The 23,474-nt window shown below is 41.4% G+C and overlaps 3 protein-coding genes across 4 annotated transcripts in view; 1 reads left to right on the plus strand and 2 right to left on the minus strand.

Annotated features, from left to right (window-relative positions):
• rab10 (RAB10, member RAS oncogene family) overlaps positions 1–4,482 on the plus strand; it is a 16,794-nt gene extending 12,312 nt beyond the window's left edge. The window contains exons 4-6 of the mRNA XM_005737250.1: positions 2,221–2,310; positions 3,667–3,768; positions 4,192–4,482. Coding sequence (XP_005737307.1) covers positions 2,221–2,310; positions 3,667–3,768; positions 4,192–4,278 — 279 coding nt within the window. The 3' untranslated portion in view covers positions 4,279–4,482. The remainder of the gene's footprint in view (positions 1–2,220; positions 2,311–3,666; positions 3,769–4,191) is intronic.
• Positions 4,483–8,387: 3,905 nt separating this feature from the next.
• On the minus strand, positions 8,388–18,297 carry lats1 (large tumor suppressor kinase 1). Its single transcript, XM_005737251.1, has 8 exons — positions 18,102–18,297; positions 17,153–17,593; positions 16,155–16,242; positions 13,865–15,216; positions 12,766–13,348; positions 11,952–12,134; positions 10,815–10,921; positions 8,388–10,731 (listed from the first exon to the last, which is right to left on the minus strand). The coding sequence occupies exons 2-8, from the start codon at positions 17,480–17,482 to the stop codon at positions 10,222–10,224; spliced, it is 3,153 nt and encodes a 1,050-aa protein (XP_005737308.1). The 5' UTR covers positions 17,483–17,593; positions 18,102–18,297; the 3' UTR covers positions 8,388–10,221.
• Positions 18,298–19,119: 822 nt separating this feature from the next.
• Positions 19,120–23,342, minus strand: nup43 (nucleoporin 43). 2 transcript variants are annotated; one of them, XM_005737252.1, is made up of 8 exons: positions 23,073–23,342; positions 22,633–22,755; positions 22,297–22,374; positions 20,745–20,907; positions 20,524–20,659; positions 20,271–20,422; positions 20,070–20,186; positions 19,120–19,556 (listed from the first exon to the last, which is right to left on the minus strand). In XM_005737252.1, the coding sequence occupies exons 1-8, from the start codon at positions 23,190–23,192 to the stop codon at positions 19,327–19,329; spliced, it is 1,119 nt and encodes a 372-aa protein (XP_005737309.1). In that variant the 5' UTR covers positions 23,193–23,342; the 3' UTR covers positions 19,120–19,326. The 2 variants fall into 2 exon arrangements, with proteins under 2 accessions (XP_005737309.1, XP_005737310.1); XM_005737253.2 differs by lacking the exon at positions 23,073–23,342 and adding an exon at positions 22,864–23,027.
• Between the last annotated feature and the right edge of the window lie 132 nt (positions 23,343–23,474).

The raw sequence follows: 23,474 nt of genomic DNA on the forward strand, positions 1-23,474 counted from the left end.
CGCCGTGTACGACATAAAATCGTTTCGAGGTCAGTAAACACAACCAGAATTCATACATAAGGCACACGGGATTATAATCTGTCGATTTTCAGAAAAATCAAAGGATTGATTTTAAGTGTGCCGTATTTTCCAAAAAACACGGTACTACCGCCGGCCCGCTAGCATGCTCTACCAGAAATAGTGCTTTGTTGTGTATCTGACGGATGAAAGCTAAACCAGTTCCACACCACTGAAGTTGCAGCATTTTTTTTCAAACCAATTCTGGTTCATCCGTTTCATTCGACGATCCAGTTTCGCTCTTCTCATTCTGCGTCGCCGCCGTGTGTTTATGTAAACATAGGCACTGCGCATGCGCGTTTTACCCATATTCTATCGCGATATTTCATTTTCTATCTTTGCCCAAAATTACACCGGTATTACCGTGAACGGTATGATATAGCCCAGCCCTATTGTGCTGTCTTTTTTTTTTTTTGTTTGTTTTTTTTAAGGAAATGGCCACAAGTAGCATAATGGATGGACTTTTGTTAACTACTAATGAAAAAGGAGGCCCTTTGCCTTAATCATTTACAGAGCAGTTGTGCTGAGGATTATCATGGCCTGAAGAGGTGAGGATTATGGGAAGGTGGAGGGAGACTGTAACCTAAACTGTGCAAAAGCTTACAAAAAGAACAGTTTTTTAGAATCGGAGTACTGTGAAAATGTTGTTCGTATTTAATTTTTTTTAAGTATCACATTTTGAGCCAAGACAAAGCCTGATCAGGTGCATCCAACTTTAATCCAGCCCCTTCAAGATCTTTCACAGTGGTGTTAAAATATTAGAATTTATTTTGTTTAAATTTCGCTTGTTTATTATTGAATCTGCAGTGCTGTGTTTTGTCAGTATAAACAGCATTCTTCTTGGGTCAGAAAAAGGACTTTGTTTGTGCATCTGTGTTTTATCAGAATAGATGAAGCCACAAGGATGAGACCTAATGTACACTGATCAGCCACAACATTAAAACCACTGATGTATGAATGGAGTTCAATATTCTGCTTGGATGTGGTTGTAACTTTGACACAATCCAAGCCAACTAAACATGGCTGTGGTTCTAAAGACATGCCCCCACAAGCCTCCCACAAGCACTTGCAGTGCAAGATCTCTTCAGAAACCACTCAAGGAACACAAGACAGTGCCACAGGTGATGATCCAGCCTACAAAGGCCAAAGATCCTAGTCTCATCTGTAGGGTGACACCTGATTGAGCCTGATCTACAGAGGTCCTACTGGCAAACCCAGAAGAACTAAAGGATGCCAGTCCAAGATCAACGGTGTCCGCACCTTCCCATATCCTAACTATTTTTCTAGCAGAGAGACTAACCAGTATTATGCAACTGGTTTTAATGCTGTGGCTGCTTAGTATTTGAAATGTCAGTTTAGTTGGAGACAGATGTCAGACTGTTGCAAAGTTCTGTGATTATAAGCCAAACTGCAACATATGGCAACTTTGTCTTCTCTGTGTGCCTCCGCCCTTTCATTTTTTATTTTATTTTTAGTGTCTCTTCCGCTGTTTTTAGTATTGAATACATCTTGTGTCTCACATGATCTCGCTAGTAATTATTGCATTACACGAGTAATCCTGAGGATTCATTCCAGATCAGATTAGACCTGAGAAGTTAATATGACTGTTTGGATATTGGATGTCTCGTGTTAGCTGTCTGCATTATTTTCTGGTGCAATAACACACTGTAGGTGTTTGAATTTAAGCCAGGTGGATTAGATGAGACTGTGTCTCGTATCATTTTTCTCACCCTTACCTTTAGAACCTTCAATTTGGTCAGAGGAAGGAAACGTGATGCATTTGCCTGTAGTAGCTCTGCCTTTCTAATCCTGCATCTCTGTCTATAGAAGTTCATACACTCCTAATAATATCTCAAACTTCAAAAGTGTTATTAGAGACCACTTGTGTTTTACTTTTTTCTCTGAGTATGAACTGGACATGTGTCCTTTTGCAATAATGAAATGCCCCTTATTCTGGAAAATAACTCATTTGTCCACTCGCTCTACCTACTAGTGGTAATTAGACAGCACTAGAAATTGGTTCTTTTAGAAAAGGGCCTGAATCATGGGCTCGATTGGCCAGCTTGGATTATCTAAGCAATAAATCCTTTAAAAAGCTTAATGTAGATGAAGTTTGGCAAATGTGATCTAATAATCTCCTCATTTGTGTTTTATTTTTTTCAGCATGCAAATGAGGACGTTGAGCGAATGCTGCTAGGCAACAAGTGTGACATGGATGACAAGAGGGTCGTACCAAAAGCCAAGGGAGAGCAGGTGAGGTGGTGCGGTCCTGTGCAGCTGTGAAGGGCCATTCGTCAATGAGGTCCTGCAAGGCTGCAGCAACGATTGGTTGATTTGTTGCTGCAGCCTTTCACTTTGAGTTTGCAGCCACTCATAAAGTCTTCTGTAGTTAATTGTGGCTCATTTGTGCCCATCTGACATTTTCATGAGGTTACTTTCTGCTGAAGTTAATAGGAGTTAAATGCCGTGCTAGAACAGGTGATAGTAGCTTTGTTTGTGTATTTACAGCTCAAATGTTCCACTACAATCTGTACCTCTCTACAGAGCTGCTGTTTGTCTTTCTGCACAAACTGAACTTGTTACCATTGTTTAGCATTTTTAGTAATAATAACTAACAGTGGAGAGATGAACTAAAAGGAAAGAAATGAGATGCTTTATTTTCTCATGAACTGTAGTTAAGGTTCCCTTGTGGAAAGACAAAGAAACAATAACCTAGTTTTCTCAGTTTCTTTCGCAGTTCAAATGCCAAAGATTGAATTATTTGTACTAAGTAGGTAAGCAAGCCATTTAAACTATTGTGAAATTTCATTTAGCTTCCAAACATGAGACTAAAACTGTAGGTAAAAAAAAATAGTGTTCAGTTGCATTCATTCTTTAAACAGAAAATTGTTGTTGAATATGAAAAAACCCCTCAATAACCTGATATTCTTAGTATAACAGCTTGGTATCTACACTCATTTTAACTGCCCGTATGCCATCACTTCACAATTTTAATTCGGGAAATCAATAAAATTGTAACTTTTTTCCAATAGAAAATAAATCTGTCCATGTGACTGTGTCTTATGTGTCCATAGTTCTTAACTTACTTTCTGACAGATACCACCTGTATCATGTAAAAGTCTGAAATTTATAATAGCCACAATTAAACACTTTTAGACAGTAAAAATAAATTAATGCAACCAAACTGTAACAAAATTGATCTAAAAGGAAAAATAAAATAAAAACTATAGCAGCTCAGAGTTAAACCCCTATTTTGCATTTGTGAGCAGTACTTGGATGTCTGTCAGTTTGGCAGTTGGATATCGAGTTGATTTAGAGTTTAGTTTCTGGATTTAATGTTCAGAGTTCAGCCCAAGTTCATCCTTAACAGAGCTCTAATAAGCCAGAACGAGTGGAAACACCTGTGTGAGACTGCAGGGCCTTTAACAGATTTGGTTTAAAGTACCAAAGCAAACTGGTAGTGACAATATCAGCGCACAAACACACACAGTTCCACTCAGGCAGGTGTGTGTGATACTTGATCTCTGTTCTCCTCAGGAGATCAGCAGCTTTATTTTTGGACTGGACCACATGGACAGTTTCTGACTGGGTTTGTTTTCCTCCCCACAGATTGCGAGGGAGCACGGCATTAGGTTTTTTGAGACGAGCGCTAAGGCCAACATCAACATCGAGAAAGCTTTCCTCACGTTAGCAGAAGACATCCTCAGAAAGGTGTGTGCTCAATGTCTCACGTGGAACATGTGTTCAGTAATTTATTTATTTATTTTTTCTACTAAGGTGTCACCCAGTTATGAAACCTGATGGCAACCATTCATAGCTGTCATTCTCACCCTTTCTTTATTCATACTGAAGCTAAAAAACCGGCATCATGGGAAATATTCCAGTATTTCATTAAATTAATGTTTCAAAGACGGTTTTGGCTTTTATCCCCCTTGAATTACAGGCTGATCCTGATATGTCTGAGTATTTGTTTGATTTTTGGAAACTGGGGAAGCATCTGAACTAGGAAATGGTTAATGATGCCAGCCTTAGTAGGGAGCGATTGTGGACATAAACCAGAGTGGTTGCTTCACATTTTTCCTGGTGCATATTTAATAAGGTGTGTGTGTGTGTGTGTGTGTGTGTCTTTGACAGACGCCTGTAAAAGAGCCCAACAGTGAAAACGTCGACATCAGCAACGGAGGAGGAGTCACAGGCTGGAGGAGCAAGTGCTGCAGTTGAACAACTCCTGTTTCAGTCACACTAACGCACACAAACACACTCAGACACACACAATCTCTCTCTCTCTCTCTCTCTCTCTCTCTCTCTCTCTCTCTCACACACTGCTAACTCTAACTCGCCCTCTAACCTGTCTCATGAGTTTTCTTGCACACTGACACTCTGTCTCTTTATCAGAATAAAAACAATAAACCACTTCATGTCTAATCCCCTCGTTCCCACTTCTCCACCCAACTATGTTCCTCCACTCTGCATCTAATGATCATTTTTATTTCTGATAAAAAGAGAAATCCAGTCACATTTCTTGTCATTTGTTTTAAAGTTTAAGTAAAAAAAAAAAAAGGAAAAAAATGTGTGGAAAAGACAAGCTCATATTTTTAATATTTCCTTTGCACAGGCTCACCTGGTTGGACACCCTCACACCCCTCCCCCTTTAACCCCACCCACCCACAGCACTCACCTTCAGTCTGAGGAAATCAAAGTTAAAACGAGATTAAATAGGATTAACATTTTGTACATTTAGTGCGGTTTCTGTTGTCTAACCATATTTGGTCATTTACAATTTGTTACCAAGTGACAGAGGCGTGGCTAGCTCCTTTTGTATGTGGGGGTTTATTTTGTCCTGTGCCTTATATGGAAGACAGGGGCGGGGCTGTGTGGTGGGCGGAGCCACATTCATTTAATGAAATTACAGTTTAATGTGTCGGTTCAGGCTCTCTTCATGAAGACACTGAACTGAAGCTGAAGCGTTTGAATTTCTCCTCCAGCCAAAAGAACGGCATTATACAGTATGTCCTGTTTGTTGATATTTTATTTTATCTGTATGATTTATTTCACTTTTTATTTCTTTTTTTGTTTTGTTTTGTTTTTCTTCCTGCATGCAGATTTCTTTGGGTTGGAAACGTTTCTGTAACATTGTGTAACTTTTGCCACTGGGTAACTGTGGGCGGGAGGTACAGAAATTTTCTTTGGAAATTCAAACAATTTTGCAGATCCATTAAAAAATAAGCTTGTTTAAGTTAAGTTGTTTGTCCTCAATCATGTGCAGTGTCTAGTTTGATTTTTTAAAACCAGCCTGACACTCGAGGTGTGGGAGGTGTGTGTCACCTGAAGATAGCGCTTCAAAGTTCAGAAAATAAGGGTGCGTCTTCTTTATGCATCAAGCAAAAATTAAATTATATGCAACATTCTCTGACTGGAAGAAATTTGTTTAACATTTAAACCTATTTTCTGCACATTCCAGCACATAAAATAAAATAGTTTTTTGTGTTTACACTCACTCTTTCAAATAAATGCAAGTGAAACACAGCAGAAAATAAATAAAATCAAAGACTAGCGGTCCTGTTGCTCTATTTTCACCTGTATAGCAGGAGTGCCGTAGGCCGAGGTTTGCCCTGGTGCAGGTGTGTCGTAGCGGTCAGTGGAAGGATCTGGGAGTTTCACATTCCCGCGGCAGCGTACTGTCGGTGCTTGCTCGGAAGTTTAGGGGTTTTTTCCCTGTAAAAAGAAGTTTTCTTCCCACGCAGTGAACAGCGGACGCTAATGTTTTTGTCACTTTTTATGGAATCAAAGTCAAAGTAAGGTCAGTGCTTCCACCCTTTAAACGCTGCACGCTCATACTCTCTCCTGCACTCATATATTATCCATTGTTGATCTGCACACAGCTGTTGCCACAAACGTCGCACTCGCTTACGTCATTATCATGAGACACTCTCGCAAGAAAGTCACGGTTTTAGTAACGCAGCGTGCTTACGGGAAAGTAACAGTAATCTAATTACAGTTTTTGCAATAGTAATCCCTTACTTTACTCGTTACTCGAAAAAAGTAATCTGATTACAGTAACGCCTTACTTGTACTGCCCATCTCTGCTTAGTAGTACAAAAACCTAGGGCTAACCCTGAAGTTATCTGGATACAACATAGTCCAGGTATCTAATGCTTTGTTGGTTCTGGACAAACGGAGCCAGGTGAAGGAAACCGAGATCTCCACTGATAAGATCTTTGTTCTTGTAGCTGCAACATTTCAACAATGTGAGAGAAACTCTGTTGCAGGATCAAAAATAAAACCATTTTCCCCAAATGAATGCATTTAAATTCCAGTGGCAATGTGATGCAGTTTGTGCTGCTGTAGCTTTTACAGCTGGGCTGGGGTTGGTGTTTTTGTACACAGCTGTACAAAGAATGAGAAATGATCCCAACAAGGAATCTAGTTGTAGTCTTGAACAGAGATGAGGTCTGCAAAATCTCACAGGGCCGTCAGTATCCCACATCCCACAGACTCATTAAAGGCCTTATTTTGGGATTATGTTCCACAGGTGGCTTCAACATGCCGAACTACTCAAAACTGTTTACCTTTAACCTGCAAAATTGACTCCACTGTTCAGAAAACTGAGATTTTGGCATCTTACAGGAGGAAAAGGGAGGGTGTTCAGTTTGAGGTACGTCTATCAGCTAGCATGTACGATTCAAGCTGCCACTAACTAGGTGTTTAATGTGTGTGTTGCAGTATGTAAACAAAACCTAAAGTCATAACTGTACGTCTTGAGACTAGAATGAGAATATGTAACTCTGAACTGGACTGAAACTTTTAACCACATTTAATAGTGTTTGACAATACACTTAAAAATAACTACACTGTTTTAGGTTGGGTATGAGTTATCCACTGTAAGATGAGCCCAGTGATTTGATCTTATATTTAAATTTTTTTAGATTGTCCTATTTTATGGGGACTATTCACTGGAGTTTTATTTTCACATTCTGTAGTGCAGAAAATGAAGAATAAAATAAACCTAAAAATGTTAGATTTCAGCCAAAAAAAAGTATAAATTTTATTATTTTACTTCACATAGCATTTGTTTTTAGCATATGTTCCCATACACACATGCATACAGTAACTTACTGCTGCATTTTCTTTAGTCACTTCCCTGTTAAACTCAGTGAAGCGCCCTCTGATGGCAACAAATACAAACTTCAACAAATTCAGGGTTGCAAAGTCAGAAAACTCTTTTTTTTAAATTTATTTTTGAAAGCTCTCAGGTAGGGTCGCCACTGGGATGAAAACTATGTACACTTGTCTTTCTTTTGGGACAGCAAAAAAAACATAACTAAAAACATATTTGAGCAGAAAGTTGCTTCAGGTGATTTCAACTTGTTCGTCTTGAGAGAAGTCAAATGTTTTAATATTTAAATATATTTGTCCACAGTGCTGAATTCTAAGTTATACAGTAGAACTATTTATGAAAAATGAAAACATTTTTATACATTTTTTAGATTTAAAGGGTAACACAGCCATTTGAGCATGCCTGAGGAGCTTCTCTTACAAACCTGTTAGCATGGCTGAAATCTCTTTAGCAAATCACTGAAGATCTGATTAGTGCCTTGCTTTGATAATTCTGTATCTGTAAACTCAGTCACAATGCTGCAGTTTTCTAAGCCTATCAGGATTAACATCTACAAGGTTAGGAATAACACATGGGTGCTTCCTTTAGTAGCAGTGTAACTTTAATATAAGGGAGTCAAACAATGCATAAATTTCTTCTTTTTCCATTCGCTGAATATGTTTTGTTGCTTGGCAATCATGAAAGTCTGCCCTTTCTGGCCGATTCATATGAGAAGAAGGAATTTAAATTTAAATACATCACACTTGGTGTGCTTGTAAAACATGTTTTGTTTTTTTACATTCTTTATTCATCCCGGTTTCCACTGTTCTTAAATTTCCCAGCACAACAAATTTACAGAAAAATAAAATTCTCTCATAGAAGGAAAACAAAACCAGTGCAGAATAACAGTGGTCACCAGTAAGTCCATGATAACTACATTCAGAGATCTTTCCTACACGCAGTGAGAGAAAAGCACCGGGAAAAAAAAAAGAAAAAAGGAACGGATATGTGATGAAGAGTCGAACAAAAACTCACCAAAAGATGACCAAGTGCATTTCCGGCTTTAAAAAACCCCCCAACCCCCCCAAAAAACAAAAAAAAAAACCCAAATAAAACAGAAACCCTGACTTTTCTTAGTGTTGTGATTTTTTCCTTAAAAGTGAGTTATACAAAAATGAAAATCCACATATTTAGTGCTTTGGTTGACCAATATGAGTGACATTTAAGGAAAGAAAAAAAAAAAAAAAAAAAAAAAAAAAAAAGCAGCAGTGGACCCCAACGAGGACCTGCCCAGAGGGCGGGGGTGGGAGGGAGAGGGAAAAAGATATTTACATCAACTGTATACAACATAATTTATAAATACATTTTAGATATAAATTAGAAAAATAAAAACAAAAATCTACTGTAGTTCAATCATCAACTGCTACTTATTAAATGCCTGTTTGATTATTAACCCCCTTTATATTTAACCAAAAATAAAGGCACAGCAATAATTAGAGCAATATTTCCCCCTGCAACATTTCTAAGAGTCATAACACTAATTTCCCCACTGCAAACATTAAAATATAAATTAAAATGTTTTTTTTTTTTAACCACTGAATAAAACTCCTGCACAAACAGCATCTACACTAGCATCACATGTTACAACTTATTAAATAAATTAAGGCTTTAAAAAGGGAGAGAGCGCCCCGATTTTGTTTTATTTTCCTCTTCTTCCTGCTTTCCTTTCCTCTTATGAGATTTATGCAGCATATGTCACACTTTAAAAATGGATGCATTTCTGGAAAACATGCCAGGAGAAGGAGAATGACACTGGAGTAGCTGGCCCAGCTCTGACAAAAATCCACCTACCAGCACCTCTGAAACCCACTGGGTTACAGTTCAGGTCCAGATATGTAGTTATTACTTTAACGGGTTAGAAAAACATTCAAAGTGCAGATTCTCAGCCTTAATTTGAGAGTATTTAAAATAGTATTGGAGGTGGTGTTCAGGAATTACAGATCTTTACTCTGTAACATCGATGACGTCGGGTGTGGGTGTTTAATGATGGCGTTAGTCACATTTGTGCACCTGAAAATAGGGCTGCAGTGAGAAAAGAGAAAAAAAAAGTCTGGCTAATGTTAACTAAAGCTAAAATGGGGCACTTTAAACTTAAAAAAGTTTTCTAACTTTTCATTTTATTGAATTTTCTTTTCACCAGTTACAAAACAAGCAGCTGTTGCTAGGTTAGGATCTAACAAAGCCTTAGACTCAAGTCACTCTTCTTTTATCCAACTGAGTGGCATCCCAAATATGACAAGAACCTACATCAATCAGCCACAACATTAACACCATCTGGTGAAGATGTGTCAAAGTAACGTCCAAACAGAAAAGCATAGTATCAACACCTGACTGGTTTTAATTTTTTGTCCCTGGTTTTGTACCTGGTTAGTGCATTTACCACCTCCCTCAATTCAATAAACGGTATCCCACCATGTAAGCTCTATTGACAGATACCTCGCAGCTATTCTCTTTGTGTGTGGATGCCTATCAGTACTCTGAGGTGCATTCCTGCTTGCGGCCATAACCGGTGCAAATACACCGAAGTAGCCTGTGCTGTACATGAACACAACAGGACATGACACAGACCGTTTACTGCGTGCATCTTAAAGTGTGTGTGTGTCTAGAGAGAGAGATCGAGAGAGCGCACTGTGTGAATGTAGGTTGTAGTGTAACAGTGCTTTATAAATAAAGTTGTTAATCCTGAGCCTCAGTGGTGCTGACAGGCAGGTTTTAAGTTTGGACAGAGCTGTTTTTAGAGTTTAAGCTCAGCTAACCGAATGATGGCCAGCTTCCTATGTAGCTCTGTTTGTCATCCTCCGACTCGTGGTAAGAAATCAAAGAATGACATTTCTTAAAGTGTTGAATTGTTCCTTTAGGTTGCGACTGTGGTTTTGTTGTTCGCTTTTAAAATAAACAGTCTGTTAAATGTGACCAAACAAACATACTTCCTATGTTTCAAATGTGATGCCACTGAAAACCCCCTGCGTCTACTCATTATGTACAAGCGTGTCATCGGGCCTCGAGTGCTATACATAGACCAGGTCTCGTCCCTGTAACGCCGAGGAGCTGGCGGCCTCCTGTGCGGCGCCCTCCGAGTCGGCCTCGTCCTCGTAGCCCTCGTACTCGATGGGCTTGGGGCAGCTGTACGGATGGCCGTTGTCGTCAAAGAAGCGCCGGAAGGTAAACTCGTAGAAGGCGTGCTCGGGGTGCTTTCCGTTGCGGAACCAACAGTTTAGCGTGTCGTTATGGCTGTCCTCGTCGTCGCCGTCGCTGCTCCACATTTTATCCGGGTCCACTGGATCGAAGTTGGAGGTGTCCGTGGAGTGGGCGATGGTGGGGATGTATGGTGCCACCTGCTGTCTGAGGTCGCTGGAGAAATCGATGCTTTTGAAGAAAGGATGGGCTTTGATTTCATCCGCGCCGTTCTTACCGAGGCGGTCCTCAGGGCCGCGGCACAGTTTAACGATGAGATCCGATGCCTCTGCGCTGAGCTTGGCCTGCGGGGGAATGTGCAGCGTGCTCTTCCAGTTTATCACCTAGTTCCAAAATTGAAAAACAACATGAAGCAAACAATGACCTGTGTAGATGCTTAGCATTTCACTGCAACTGCCTCGCATACCTTTAGCTGTGTCTCCAGGGGTGTGGTTGCTAAGAAAGGAGGCTGTCCAACAACCATTTCATACAAGATCACTCCTACACTCCACCAATCACAGAGCTGGGTGTATCCTGAAGAGGATTAAAGGAAATTTCACAACAATTTGGGGAGGATTCAGATCTGAAATACAGCTTTTACGCGCACACGCGCACGCACGCGCGCACACACGCACGCACGCACGCACGCACGCACGCACACACACTCTACTCAATGTGTAATATAAATGGGGGTGGGGGAGCCAAAATAGTGTTTATTTCTATCCTGTAAAGCAACTTTTCTTTTTGTAACTTAACTCTTTTACTGATGGCTATTCAAAGGCAGCACACCTTTTTTTTTTTTTTAGCTCTGTGGTTTAATCACTGATCAGCTGTTTAAATAATAATCTGCAGACTAAAACAAGTTAAACTTTACAGAATGAATCATAATTCATTCTGTAAACTTGTGTATAAATACACATAGCATCAAAGGGTGCGGTAGGCCTTCTTATTGTCACAGACAGGATGATAAAATATACATTTGTTCTCACCTGTCGTGCAAGTGTTTATTTCCAGCAACTCTGTTACAGTGAGAGCTAATACACAGAACAGCGCATGAATTCATGAGAGAGAAAAGATGACCAGAGAGCTCGACAAAGAGACGGCAGAGGCACTAAAAAAAAAAAAACGCTATGCAGCCGTTACACGTAAACTCACGATGAGACTCCACTTTGCTCAAACAGCAGCTGGAAGTGGCCATTGGTACCCCTCGGCCTCCTGGCAGATGCACCCATGGTGTGAATTTCAAAAGTCCTACATCGGCTTGTTCTCAAGTTATTGCATTCATTTTCAGAAAACGTGACCTCTGACCTCTAACCCTGTGGTCTGGGTCACTGATTTGAAGTCAGCTGAGATTATTAGTAGAAATGCTTGTGGTATCAATTTCAAAATCCTAGGAAACTTCCTTCTGGAGTCATCGAATTCACAAACTTGGGTGACGACAATACCCTATATGTCATCACTAATAGAGCTATATGTAGCCAACAATAATAGAAGCCTTCAAAAAAAAAAAGAAAAAAAAAAAGAAACATTACATCAAAAATGTTGCCTGGATGCTACACTCTACCTGTTCGAAGCAGCACTTCTGGTGCGATATAGTTGGGTGTCCCCACGAGTGAATGGGCCAGACAACGCTGGTGCTGCCGGGCCTTTCTCCTTTCCAGAGGCTTCAGGCGGTCTGTACAGCGGCAGTTGGCTGGATCCTCCCATTCCTTACTGAAGTCCATGCTGTCCTGCCTCACGTGGTCCCCTGAAGAGAGGGTATGTGAACACAGTGATTTTTCTACTTTTTATATGTCAGCAGGTCAGATTGTTTTAGGCTCTGAACAGAAAGATTTTGATGACAATCATTAAAAGAAAGCTGAAAGATGCTATTCAGAACTTTCTGGTTTTCCCCTTTCTTTTAAATGACAGTCTGAGAGCTTAGTTTAAGACATGGGTGGGGGAACTCCCTGCAGGTTTCAGACCTCACCCTGGGTCAACACACCTGAATCAAATGATTAGCTCATTACCAGGCCTCTGGAGAACTTCAAGACATGTTGAGGAGGTAAGTTAGCCATTTAAATCAGCTGTGTTCAAGGACACATCTAAAACCTGCAGGACACCAGCACTTGAAGCCTGGATTTCCCCACCCCTGGTTTAACAGGGTTACTTGTACATATGTACTTGGTTAATGTTTTGTTTCAAATGCCTTGGTATTTCTTTGTGAAGCACTTTGTGATGTTTGTCTTGAAATGTGTTATACAAGTAAAAAGTTACTTAAATACATTGGGGCATTATATGAAATGACCGTGATGTTTAATATGACTATATCACTGTAGCAGTATGAATGTGGCATGACATGTCTACTATAAGCATGTAAAATTAAAATAAACTCTCACCGCTCTGGTAATACTTCGAGTCGTGGGTCCAGCGGAAACCAGTGCAAAGACCGAAGTCTGTCAGCTTTATGTGACCGTCTCTGTCTATGAGGATGTTGTCAGGCTTGATGTCTCGGTGGATGAAGCCCATCTTGTGGACGCTCTCCACAGCGCAGGTGAGCTCTGCGATGTAAAACTGAGCCAGCTCTTCTTTAAAGATGCCGAGTCTGATGAGAAGGCTCATCATGTCCCCTCCGGGGATGTACTCCATAACGAAGTACAGGTTGTCCTTATCTTGGAAAGAGTAGTAGAGACGCACTACCCACTCATTGTCGGCCTCTGCCAGAATGTCCCTCTCAGCCTTGACGTGAGCCACCTGGTTTCTCAGGAGCACGTCCTTCTTGCGGAGAGTCTTCATGGCGTACAGCGCTCCTGTGTCCTCTTTTCTGGCCAAGCAGACCTCGCCGAAGGCGCCGATGCCGAGGGTCTTGATCCGTTTGAACATGCACTTGTCCATCTTAGCTCGTTTTAACCGAATGTAGTTAGATTCCTTTTGACAGAGCATCATACGCATCTGCTCCTGGGCTTCTGAAGACAAACCCACCTGAACACATGGCAAAAGGAATAGTTATATACAATGAATGAATATAAAATAAATAAACTACGAAAAACTGTAAGCATCAAGAGAAAGGGGACAAAAGAAAATGAAGGAAACCAGTGCAACATATCAAAATGCAACTGTGGTGATTACCAGAGTTAATCATTTTATTCCAAAGCAGAAATTCACAAGCAGTAAAGTGAAGGCTATGGGATAGCATGCATTTTAATCAGCTATAGGAGGCCATCATGCTTTCATCAGAAGACACATTCAAAACACAAACACCAGATTCCCAATAATATCACATGCCAGCAGAAATACCTTTACCTTTTAGATCAGCTGTTAGTGACAGCGAGGAGGGAAAAAAAGAAGAAAGAACAGCTGAGAAAAAACAGAACTGCATGAAAAAGATCAGAGACAAAGTCACAGGAGGACAAGAAGAAATAAAAAGTAGGAAAACAGTAAAAAGATGGAAGAATTGAGCAGCAACTGTTGTGAAAATGCTTCCACTGATGTTCTCACCCTTTGCATCTCATTTTCCAGTTGCTTCCTTCTGTGAATCCGCTGCTGGTGGTTCTTCAGGATGTTCTCTATGTGTTGCTCCATGAAGAACTTGAAGGCCTGTGGGGAATACAAATTGACTCTTCCCGACTCCCCTCTCCGCTCTTCGTCTTTCTTGTTGCGTCGGACCGGAACAGGCGATGTAGTGATTTGCTTCCTGTCCTCCTCTCTTGCTGCTCCACCCTCTGGGCTTTCTGATGGTTTTTCCCTCGAGCCGTCCCCCCGGCCGCTGCTCTCCTCATCAGCAGGATCCTCTCTGCCTGCACTGAGCCTGTTGGCCCCTGTGTCATACCCTGGTGGGCTGGGTGCAGCCTGCTGTTGGAGGAGGTGCTTAGGGTAAGGGGGAGGAGGTCCGTGATAGTCAGGTGCTTCAGATACGACCTGCGGGACTGTACCTGCGGGCTCTAGGTAGGCAGGCGCAGCAGGAGGTGGTGCAACGTGCGGTTTCCATGGAGGATGTGTTGGAGCGACAGCAGTGTGCAGTTTGGCTTTCTGAACATGGGTGCTTTTCACCGGCTGAAGAATGGGAGTCGGTATGATGGCAGTGACTGTGGTGGCAGAGGGCTGTGAGCTGGTCGGGTGAGTAGATCGGCTGTTCAGCTTTAAAGAATTGGAGCGGACTGGCATGTTATGTTGCCATGATGGAGAGCGGTCCTGGTTGCTGCCGTTGCCGGAGGAAGGTTGGGGCTGGCTGGACCTGGACTGAGGAAGACCAGAAAAGCACAACTCAAGGTTGTGGCTTTTCCGGCTGGGAACCATCATGGACTGAGGGATATTCCCTCCATTGTGGTAAGAAGGCGAGGATGCAGGTCCTCCTGTCTGCGGGTCGGTGGGACTGTGCCGGCTACTCTGGTTGACCGGGTACGGAGGAGGGGGATGTCTGCTGCCCCCTGTCACGTAGTCTGGCTGAGAGGAGCCACTCTGAGTCCAGCTAGGGGGAAAGGTGAACTTATTACCCCCAGAGCTTGGCATTATGATGGGCTGGTGGCCCATGGGCACTGGGCTGATCCCACGTTGATTCTGAGGTGCTGCGCTGTACCCATCAGGCCACGGCCCCTGGGGTACTGGAGAAATGCGTGGCACAAGGTAATCCATGTTTCCAGAGTACCGCTTTGTTGATGGGTTGCTGTCCCAGGATGACGCACAAGGAATGCCACCGCGGTTTGGTGGAGGTGTGACCCTCTGGTTGTTTGTAGGGTGGCCCTGTGGGAAGGCAGGAGGCGGTCCAGGGCTGTCGGATCGGTACATCATTCCTTCCTTAGAGCCCTTCCAGCTCGACCTCCTCAGGACAGCCGGCTGGATGTGAGAAGACTCTACAGACAGACACACTAAAGTTAAAGTCAAGCTGAAGGAAGAAAAAAAGAAAAGATGACTGAAAACACGAAATTACTTTCAGAATCTCACAGCCTAAATAATTCAAAACAAAAAGGCCATCTAACACTAAACTTTCATAAGAGCAACTGTAAAACTCATCTTCTCAGTTGAAAAGGCAAAATTTTAATGCACACATATACTACTGGTAATATCTATACTGCTTCTGTGTTGTCAAGACATGCCGTCAGTCCTTTTTTTGATCATACCGTCAGGAAAAGCCACTTCTCTCAGCCCATTTGAGGCATCTGAACCTTGCCTCAGTCACCTAACCAGATACTTTAACAATTTCAACAAATTATTCTGCTGCCTCAGATTCTCTTAGAGTGGATGGTTGACTTCCAAGTGGCTCTTTACCTTGCTTAACTGCGTGCTGCCTTTCTCCCTCAATGAACTCTTATGTCCCCTTTCAATTGATGGGTCACACCTTCAAAATGCCCTCAATTTCACAACTGTGTGAATGAACCTGGGAATCCTTTTGACACAAGTTTTATAAAGGATTTGTATTAAACATTTGTCAGTGACTCACACGCATCCTTTACTCCAGGGCACGGTGGATAAAGACTTGTAACTTGCATAAAGGAGAACTTTTAGGGTTTGCTTTTTGTAATAACTAGGCAATACAGACGCCCTATAAACTGCTTAGGTTACTAAACAAAGACAATATTTTCATCCTTAAAATGTGTCACAACCACCACTCAGAATAAAAACCAAAAACCTTCCAGTCAACTTTTTCCATTCAGTGATGCAGTGACTCATGCTGTGTGTCAACAGCATAGTTATTTCTTAAAGCAAATGTCCCAAATCCCTCAAACAATACTGAGGCTGGATGGATGATAAAACAGGAGAAGCAACATATAATCCCAGAGGACTGACATACCTGGGGGTTTGAGGCCTGCAGAGCTGGGGTTGGAAACAACCTTACCCATGTAGTCTGTAGCCGGCCCTACACCGTGACTGATGCTTGGCTTAAGAGGGAAAAAGAAATTGAACACAAAAAAATTAGAACTGAGCAATTAAAGAGGAATAAGACACAAATTGGCCTACAGTGACATCTTTAATTCACTGTTTTGTTCTGTCCAACAGTTGAATAGCAATCTATAAACAAACACAGAAAATCCTCCTGTACTACTACAGAGACAAGAACAAAGGCAAAAAAACATAAGAGCAAAGACTTGTGTTGACTGATGAGGTGGAACTAAAACCACAGACTGGGAGTAGTTGGAAAGAGAACATGGTGACATATTAGATGTGCATTTAGAGCATTTCCAGAGTAAGTTGTGGAAATGGAATGACTACCATGAAAAAAAAAAAAAAAAAAAGTTCTTCATTTCTAACTTGTGCCAAGTCACACAACCGGCAGCATTTTCAGGCGCCTGTCCTTAACTTTGAGTAATCCTACTAACAAAAACAACAAGCAGACAAACAGAACCAGTCACACAACCTCTTTAACTCCAGGGCTTATTAATTATGGCAAAAATAATAATCACAGGTGCTTTAGTTAATACTGACATCACAAATAGTAGTTTTATGTCAGTTATCTTATTTTAATGGCCTGTGAAAGCCAAAATTGTAGCTTAAATTAACAAATTTACATTAACTATGACATACTTTGACTAAAGCACTACATACCAAATTCATACCTGGATTGCACGCACTTACTCAAAACAAGTTGTAAATGCCAACTGAGAAACAAATTCTTTACCCTGAACTGTACAAGCTTGTAATTCCACTTTGCATGCCTCTCATTTTCTAAATAATTCCACTCAAAACAATCTGTTCCCAGCGATTACCCTCAATTACAGAGACATGCACAGAACGCCATAACTCCACAATCATTCAAAACAACCCCTAACGATATCTAAAAACATTCCTCACCTCCTCGAGCCCTGCAAAACGGGGTTCTCGCTGCAAGCCTGAAGTGTTGGGCTCATTTTTAAAAGGCATGAGGGCCTCGCGGATCTCCTGTAAGGTTTTGTGGTGAGGGTTTTTGGGATTGTTGCTGCGCCCCAGTTGCCTTGAATCCTCTTGGAGCATCTTCCCTTGTGCACCAGTGTCCACTTTAGGTGGGTCTGACGGTTTCGACAGGTTGCGCAGGCTGTTCCGTATTTCCTGCAGCATCTGTTGGCTGTTGCCACTGTAGTTCGTGACGGGAAACGTTTTAGGTCTCCTCTGCCGGTATCCTTCGGGTTTCTCCCCTCTTTTCATGTACGAGCATGTAGGATGACGATGAAGAGGGATGAAGAGGATTTCACCAGTCCAGAGTTGAAGTGATAGTACAGGATCTTGGATGTCTGAGCTCACATCTGCATGCTGCAGCTGGGAAAATATAGAGTGGATGTTATCCTTGAGAATGTGAGTGTAGTACTTTACAGATAAACATAAAATATGGGAATTAGTAGTAGCCAGTAGCTGAAACAGAACTGGATCTCGTTGCTTTTTATTTTGTTTACAAGCTAAACTATGGTGTATAAAACTTAAACCTTCAGACGAAACAGTTTTCCATTATAAATCAATAACTCACCCACTTGCTAGCGCTGTTAGCACTGTTCGCTAACAGAGTGCTGCTCTAACGCGAATGATCCTGCGTCAGGTACTAACATAAAATGCCAAATACATCCGACAAATTCGCCATTAAAATCACAACTACCTAACGATCCGTAAGCTTCAGCCATCGTAAGTTTTCTCTGCGTTAAATCCAGCAGCTCAGCAGTGCCTCCGCGGCCTGTGTGCTAAAGGCATCCATTTGCTTCTAGGCTAATTCAACAACAGGATGCGAACTAGCCTGTTAGCTCGAAGCACAACTAACAACAGTTAAACAACTTACCAGAACCCTCAGCTGCCGTTTTTCCGCCACAATTTCCTTCTTTAAATGGGTAAAGACTATTGCTTGACGTTCCTCGGTGACAAGGACGCAGTTTTACTCAAAACGTCTTTGTTGTGTCGTGCTGTCTAGTCGTGTAGGATTCCTGGGATGTCTGAATGACAAGTACAACAGCTCCAAGCTATAAATAAAGCTAACGAAGAATACTTCCGTTTTCCAAAATAAAGTTTCGTTAACGTAAAAGAGCTTTTTTTTCTTCAATTGAGTTTAATTTCCCAGTGTATGGAAGTTCGTTTAAACCACTGAAGAAAAAAGCCTGTAAGTCAAAATTTCGCGTTATTATCTTGAAATTTAGATTTAATAACTTGACTTATTGATTACTGACGCCAAATTTTGATACTTATCAATAGATTAAAATTTTTAGATACGCAACTCGAAATTCTGAGATAATCACTCCAAATATCATGGCATTATCTATTTATTTATTATAACTAAGTAATTATTTATCGATTTTGCTTTTTGTTTGTTTCTTTTAGGTTTAGTACGTTTTTATTGGCTTGGGTATTCGTTTGAGGTTTCCTTTTATTTTAGCACAGGGGTACTTGACATGGGAAAGATTTAAGATGGCCTGAAAACCCATTGCAATACACACACAACATTCTGCAAATAAATTTTGGAGCCATGTAAAAATAGTTTTAGTAACCCTTAATTTAGGGGTGTTAAATATAGTGAGCCAGCAAAAGACAACCGAGTCTACTGGACACCTTTGGAAGATGTGAAGGAGGGCATACATTTTGGACTTAACTATATTTTCATAAATTTTAAATACATATTTGAGTAGGAACTTTAACTTTTAAAGCAGGCCTGGAAATAGCCCTGGGAAAACAGTAATCTAGATGCTGAGATAGAGCTGAAGTTGATCTTCTAAGAAGGTAATGAAAAGATGAGTGATTAACTTTCAATTTCTGTATTTATTAATAAATGGAAAAGAGAGAAAACAGCTCAAATGAGTCTTGAAACATTTCTATTAAGTATTTTTATTTTATAACTGTATTAAACGTCATCTGTACAAAAACCATTGTTGGGTTGAACTATTCTGCCCGTGATGAAAAAGACAAATAAACAAATAAAGCTAACAGTCCAGTATTTTACACCTCCTGTATGACCCTCAAGCTGACACCAAATGAACATCTTCATCCACATCCACTCTGAGGCACTAACATCGCTTTTAAACCGGGACCTGTCTGTTGACAAAAATAGCCTCTCCATCAGTGCCGCACACGAGACACGGACCGAGCACGTCCAGGCTGTTGACAGACAGCGTCTGGCTGGGCAGCATGTGAGTCGTCTCCAGGCGGCCTTTGCTGGAGTCTCCACTTAGCCAGGCGCTGATCAGGGGCTGCTTTCCTCCGGCTGGAGCCATTGCACTGCGGGAGACCATGCTGCTGTTTCTGCCCCCTAAAAATACAAAAACACTTATTACATTATGAACATAGAGGAATTAATACTATACTATATTTTATTGAGGAATAGTTTCCCAAGGAAATTTACAGGCCAACTTGTTAACTCCTGGCTGATTGAGTGTGAGACAGTGAACAGTACTAGGTGTAACTCTTGCCATTTTTACAGGTGTTCCACAAGGATCTATTCTTGATCCTCTTTTATTTGCTCTGTACATAAACGACAAAGCAAAATGGGATGTCTACCAGCCTAAAGGTTGATGGTTCAGTCCCTGGCTACTCCAGTTTGCATGCTGAAGTATCCTTGGGCAAGATACCGAACCGTGAATTGCCCCCAATGTACCAATTGGAGTGTGTGTGTGTGCACAAATATTAGACAAGGTGCTTAGGTATAGGAAAAAAGCACATGTATGGATGTGTCTGTGTGATTCAAAAAGTCATTCTGGAGGAAATTAAATTAGTTGGAAAATAGTGTAAAAACAGTCATATTTATACAATAAAACTGACTTGCCTTGTAAGAAGGAAGGCATGTCTGAATGGGAGGATGTCTCCCAGTGCAGCAGCGAGCCATCCTCTGAACATGTGAACAGGTGATCTGGGTTGGTTGGGTGGAAGTGGACCTCCCACACTGTCAGGAAAACCAAAGACATACGTATGAAACATCTTTTAAATTTCAGTTTTAATACATCTTCCCACAATAAGCCGACTTTACTTTCAGCTGTGTGTGCCTCCATCAATGAGAAGGGTGTGTTGCCTTGTCTCACATCCCACACACAGAGCATGCCATCCTGGCCTCCTGTGGCCACGATGTGCTGCTGGTTCGGATGTCTGTCCACGCAGTGTAAAGGAACTCGATCCCCTGACCTGGATGAACAGAAACCAACTCATCAGACTTGCTTATAATTGAAATAAACAGGAAGGAGAAAACAAAAAACTTTTAAGAATGCATTTTTTAGAGCTCTTACAGGGACAGAATCTGTGACGGTGAGTTGCTTTGCTGTCTGAAGTCCCACAGTTTGAGCTGACCGATTGAGTTCACCGTCAAAATCTCTGTGGTCCTCAGATAAGTCACCGCATGGATTGTGCTGCTGTCGGCATTCTCTATCAAAGGTTAAACAGTCCAAGAAAGATCTTAGTTTCAACTTGTTTCACACAACTTAAAAATAACTCTGCTTCTTGAGCTCACCGATGACTCGAACCACTCCCTCCTGGTCAGCTCTGAAGACGACGATCCTGCCATCTTCACCCACTGTAACAATCTCCGGGCTGCTGCAGACGACGCCGGTGCAGGGGGCGTTGTCACAGGGATAACGATGTGCTCTCGCCCAGAGCTGAGACACCGAAATGGTCTGTAGGCAAGAGAATTGAAATGAAGTGAATCCAATGAATCCAATCCCACTGAGCAGTCTCTCATTCCCCTCCTGAATAAGGCTTCACTAAAACCTATTATAATTTAGTTTGATGACACGGCGGAGGTTCTCACCATATGTAAGGAGTTATAGCTGTACCACTGTAGTTTCTTGGTTGAATCTTTGTGTTTAGTATTTTACACACAAATGTCTGGTTGCATACTTTTATTGTGAAGACGCTGACGAAAGTCTACACTTTGTTATCTCTAGTCAAGGGTTAAGAGTGAGGTCCAGTTCAGTTTACTGGTCTATTCTGGTTCGTTACCACATATTCCTGTTTTGCACAAGACTGACTTTAAAGATCATTACATAGCAATTATACAACAGTTTTAATTTCCTGATATTTTAGTTTAAATATATTTCGTTTAAAAATAAAAGCTCAGAGTAGAATCACTGCTGCTTTGTGTCGATCTGATCAGGATCATTTCGGAGGTTTTCGCGGCACGCACGACCGGGAGGAGACCCTGGGATAGACCCAAAACCCGCGGGCCGCTTTGTTAGGTACACCTGTTCAAGCGCTCGCTACAACAAAAAGATTTAACCTGCCAGTCGCATGGCTGCAACTCAGTGCATGTATGTAATCATGGTCACGACGACCTCCTGAAGTTCAAACTGATTATCAGAAAGGGAAAGAAAGGTGATTTAAGTTACTTTAACATGGCGTGGTTGTCATGGTATCAGACAGGCTAGTTTGAATATTTCAGAAACTGCTGGTCTACTGGCATTTTCCTACACAACCATCTCTAGGGTTTAAAGAGTATGGTCTTAAAAAGATAAAATGTCCAGTGAATTACTGTCAGCTGAAGACAGGAAACCGAGGCTACAGTACACATGGGCTCAACAAAACTGGGCAACAGAGGACTGGGAAAAACATCACCTATTCTGATGAGTCTCAATTTTGGCTGCAGCATGCACAAGTTAAGGTCAGAATTTGGTGTAAAGAATGCAAAAGCAGACAGAGCCATCCTTCCTTGTATCAACAGGTCAAGCTGCTGGCTGAGTAATGGTCTCCAAAGTCACCAGATCTCAACTCAATGATACAAGAGAATTAGATCATGGATGGCCAGCTTGGAGTCAGCAAGGTGTGTATTAACAAATAGACTATTAAGTGTATCCCACCTGCACCAGGAGTACCTCAGGAGCCACTAAGAGGAACTCAAAAGCACTGGTAGAGAAGAACACATTTGAAATAACATGCTTAGCATGTTTCCTCCACTATCCAATATTGGATCATTTGAAGATGATGGATGGATTGGCTTTCTTCAATTTGGAGAACAAAGGTCATATCAAGCTCAACACGAGGCATCCATAAAACATGACATACAGCACCTGGCTGTTCTGGTGGTGTCGAAAGATGGTGACGGCTCCTGTTGATGATGCTGTGACTATTCTGTCCTGGTCCAAAAACTGCAAATACATGAAGGAAAACGGATCAGCCTTATTGTTGAAGTTGTTAGTCCCACAAATGGGAAGGATAAGACTAAATGTTCTGCAAAAATAAAAAGGTATTTTTATATACATGAGCGTGGTTTTAGTAAGACTAAGACATCACAATAAAAGCCTAAAACAGTGATTTGAGTGCAAAGTAAAAAATAAAACGATTCACAACACCACAGCAGTTTTTAGACCTGGCTAATGAGCTACACATCGCAGTGAGTGGCTTACCTGGAGGTCAAGAACATCTCCATCATGCTTGTGTTCACATAAAAGCTGCGGGTCTCCTTCAAACCCATCTTCCATACCAGTGCTTAAATTACTCCCAATGGACCAAATAGAAATCCTGTTGTCCTGTGTGAGACACATTTGAGCTGGCTAAGTTAAAATTGAACACGTATTAGTAATTATAGATAACTGGCACGTATCAGTAAGTCTCCGTGAATTTGGAAAAATACCTGCCTTACTGTTGGAAAAAAAAATGTTCATCTATTACATTTATGTGGAGAAAGATGGCCGATATGTCACATTGTTGTTTATTACATGTCTTAAATTGTACTCTTATCGTCACAGCGTTTACAAGTCAGCCAAAGAGCAAAACACTTAAAATTCCGTTATTTTGCAAAGAAGTTTGGCGGGAGGTCCATTTTTTAAAGTGTCAACATGCCAACCTCGTTGTCCCATGAGCCCGTCGCAAAGATTTCTGGCAGTTGCAGATCCGAATGTGACACTGGCCGCCATTTCGTTTTGCTGATTTTCTGGGATACGTATTTAGCGTTTATACTCTCCATGGAACCAGATTCCTGCGTAAAATTAACGATCAACTACTGATGTTAGCTTAGCAATCATGGGTAAAACCAGAGCAAGGTACGCGCCTGCTGTCAAAGAACTAATTGACCGGAGAACTGCTACTCTTTGTATATCCGGTCTCATAGGGGGCGCTGGCGAGATGTTTCAGAACAAATGGGGCTCTAAGAAGCTCTAAATAAAAATGTAAATTTCGTTGGGTAAGCATTTTTCTTCTGGCAGACTTCATCATATTAGAGAGGATTAAAATGATAATTATGTCTATT

Source organism: Pundamilia nyererei, unplaced genomic scaffold (genome assembly GCF_000239375.1).
Source record: "Pundamilia nyererei isolate P.nyererei 1_Seehausen unplaced genomic scaffold, PunNye1.0 scaffold00074, whole genome shotgun sequence".
In the NCBI taxonomy this organism is placed as follows: Eukaryota; Metazoa; Chordata; class Actinopteri; order Cichliformes; family Cichlidae; genus Pundamilia; species Pundamilia nyererei.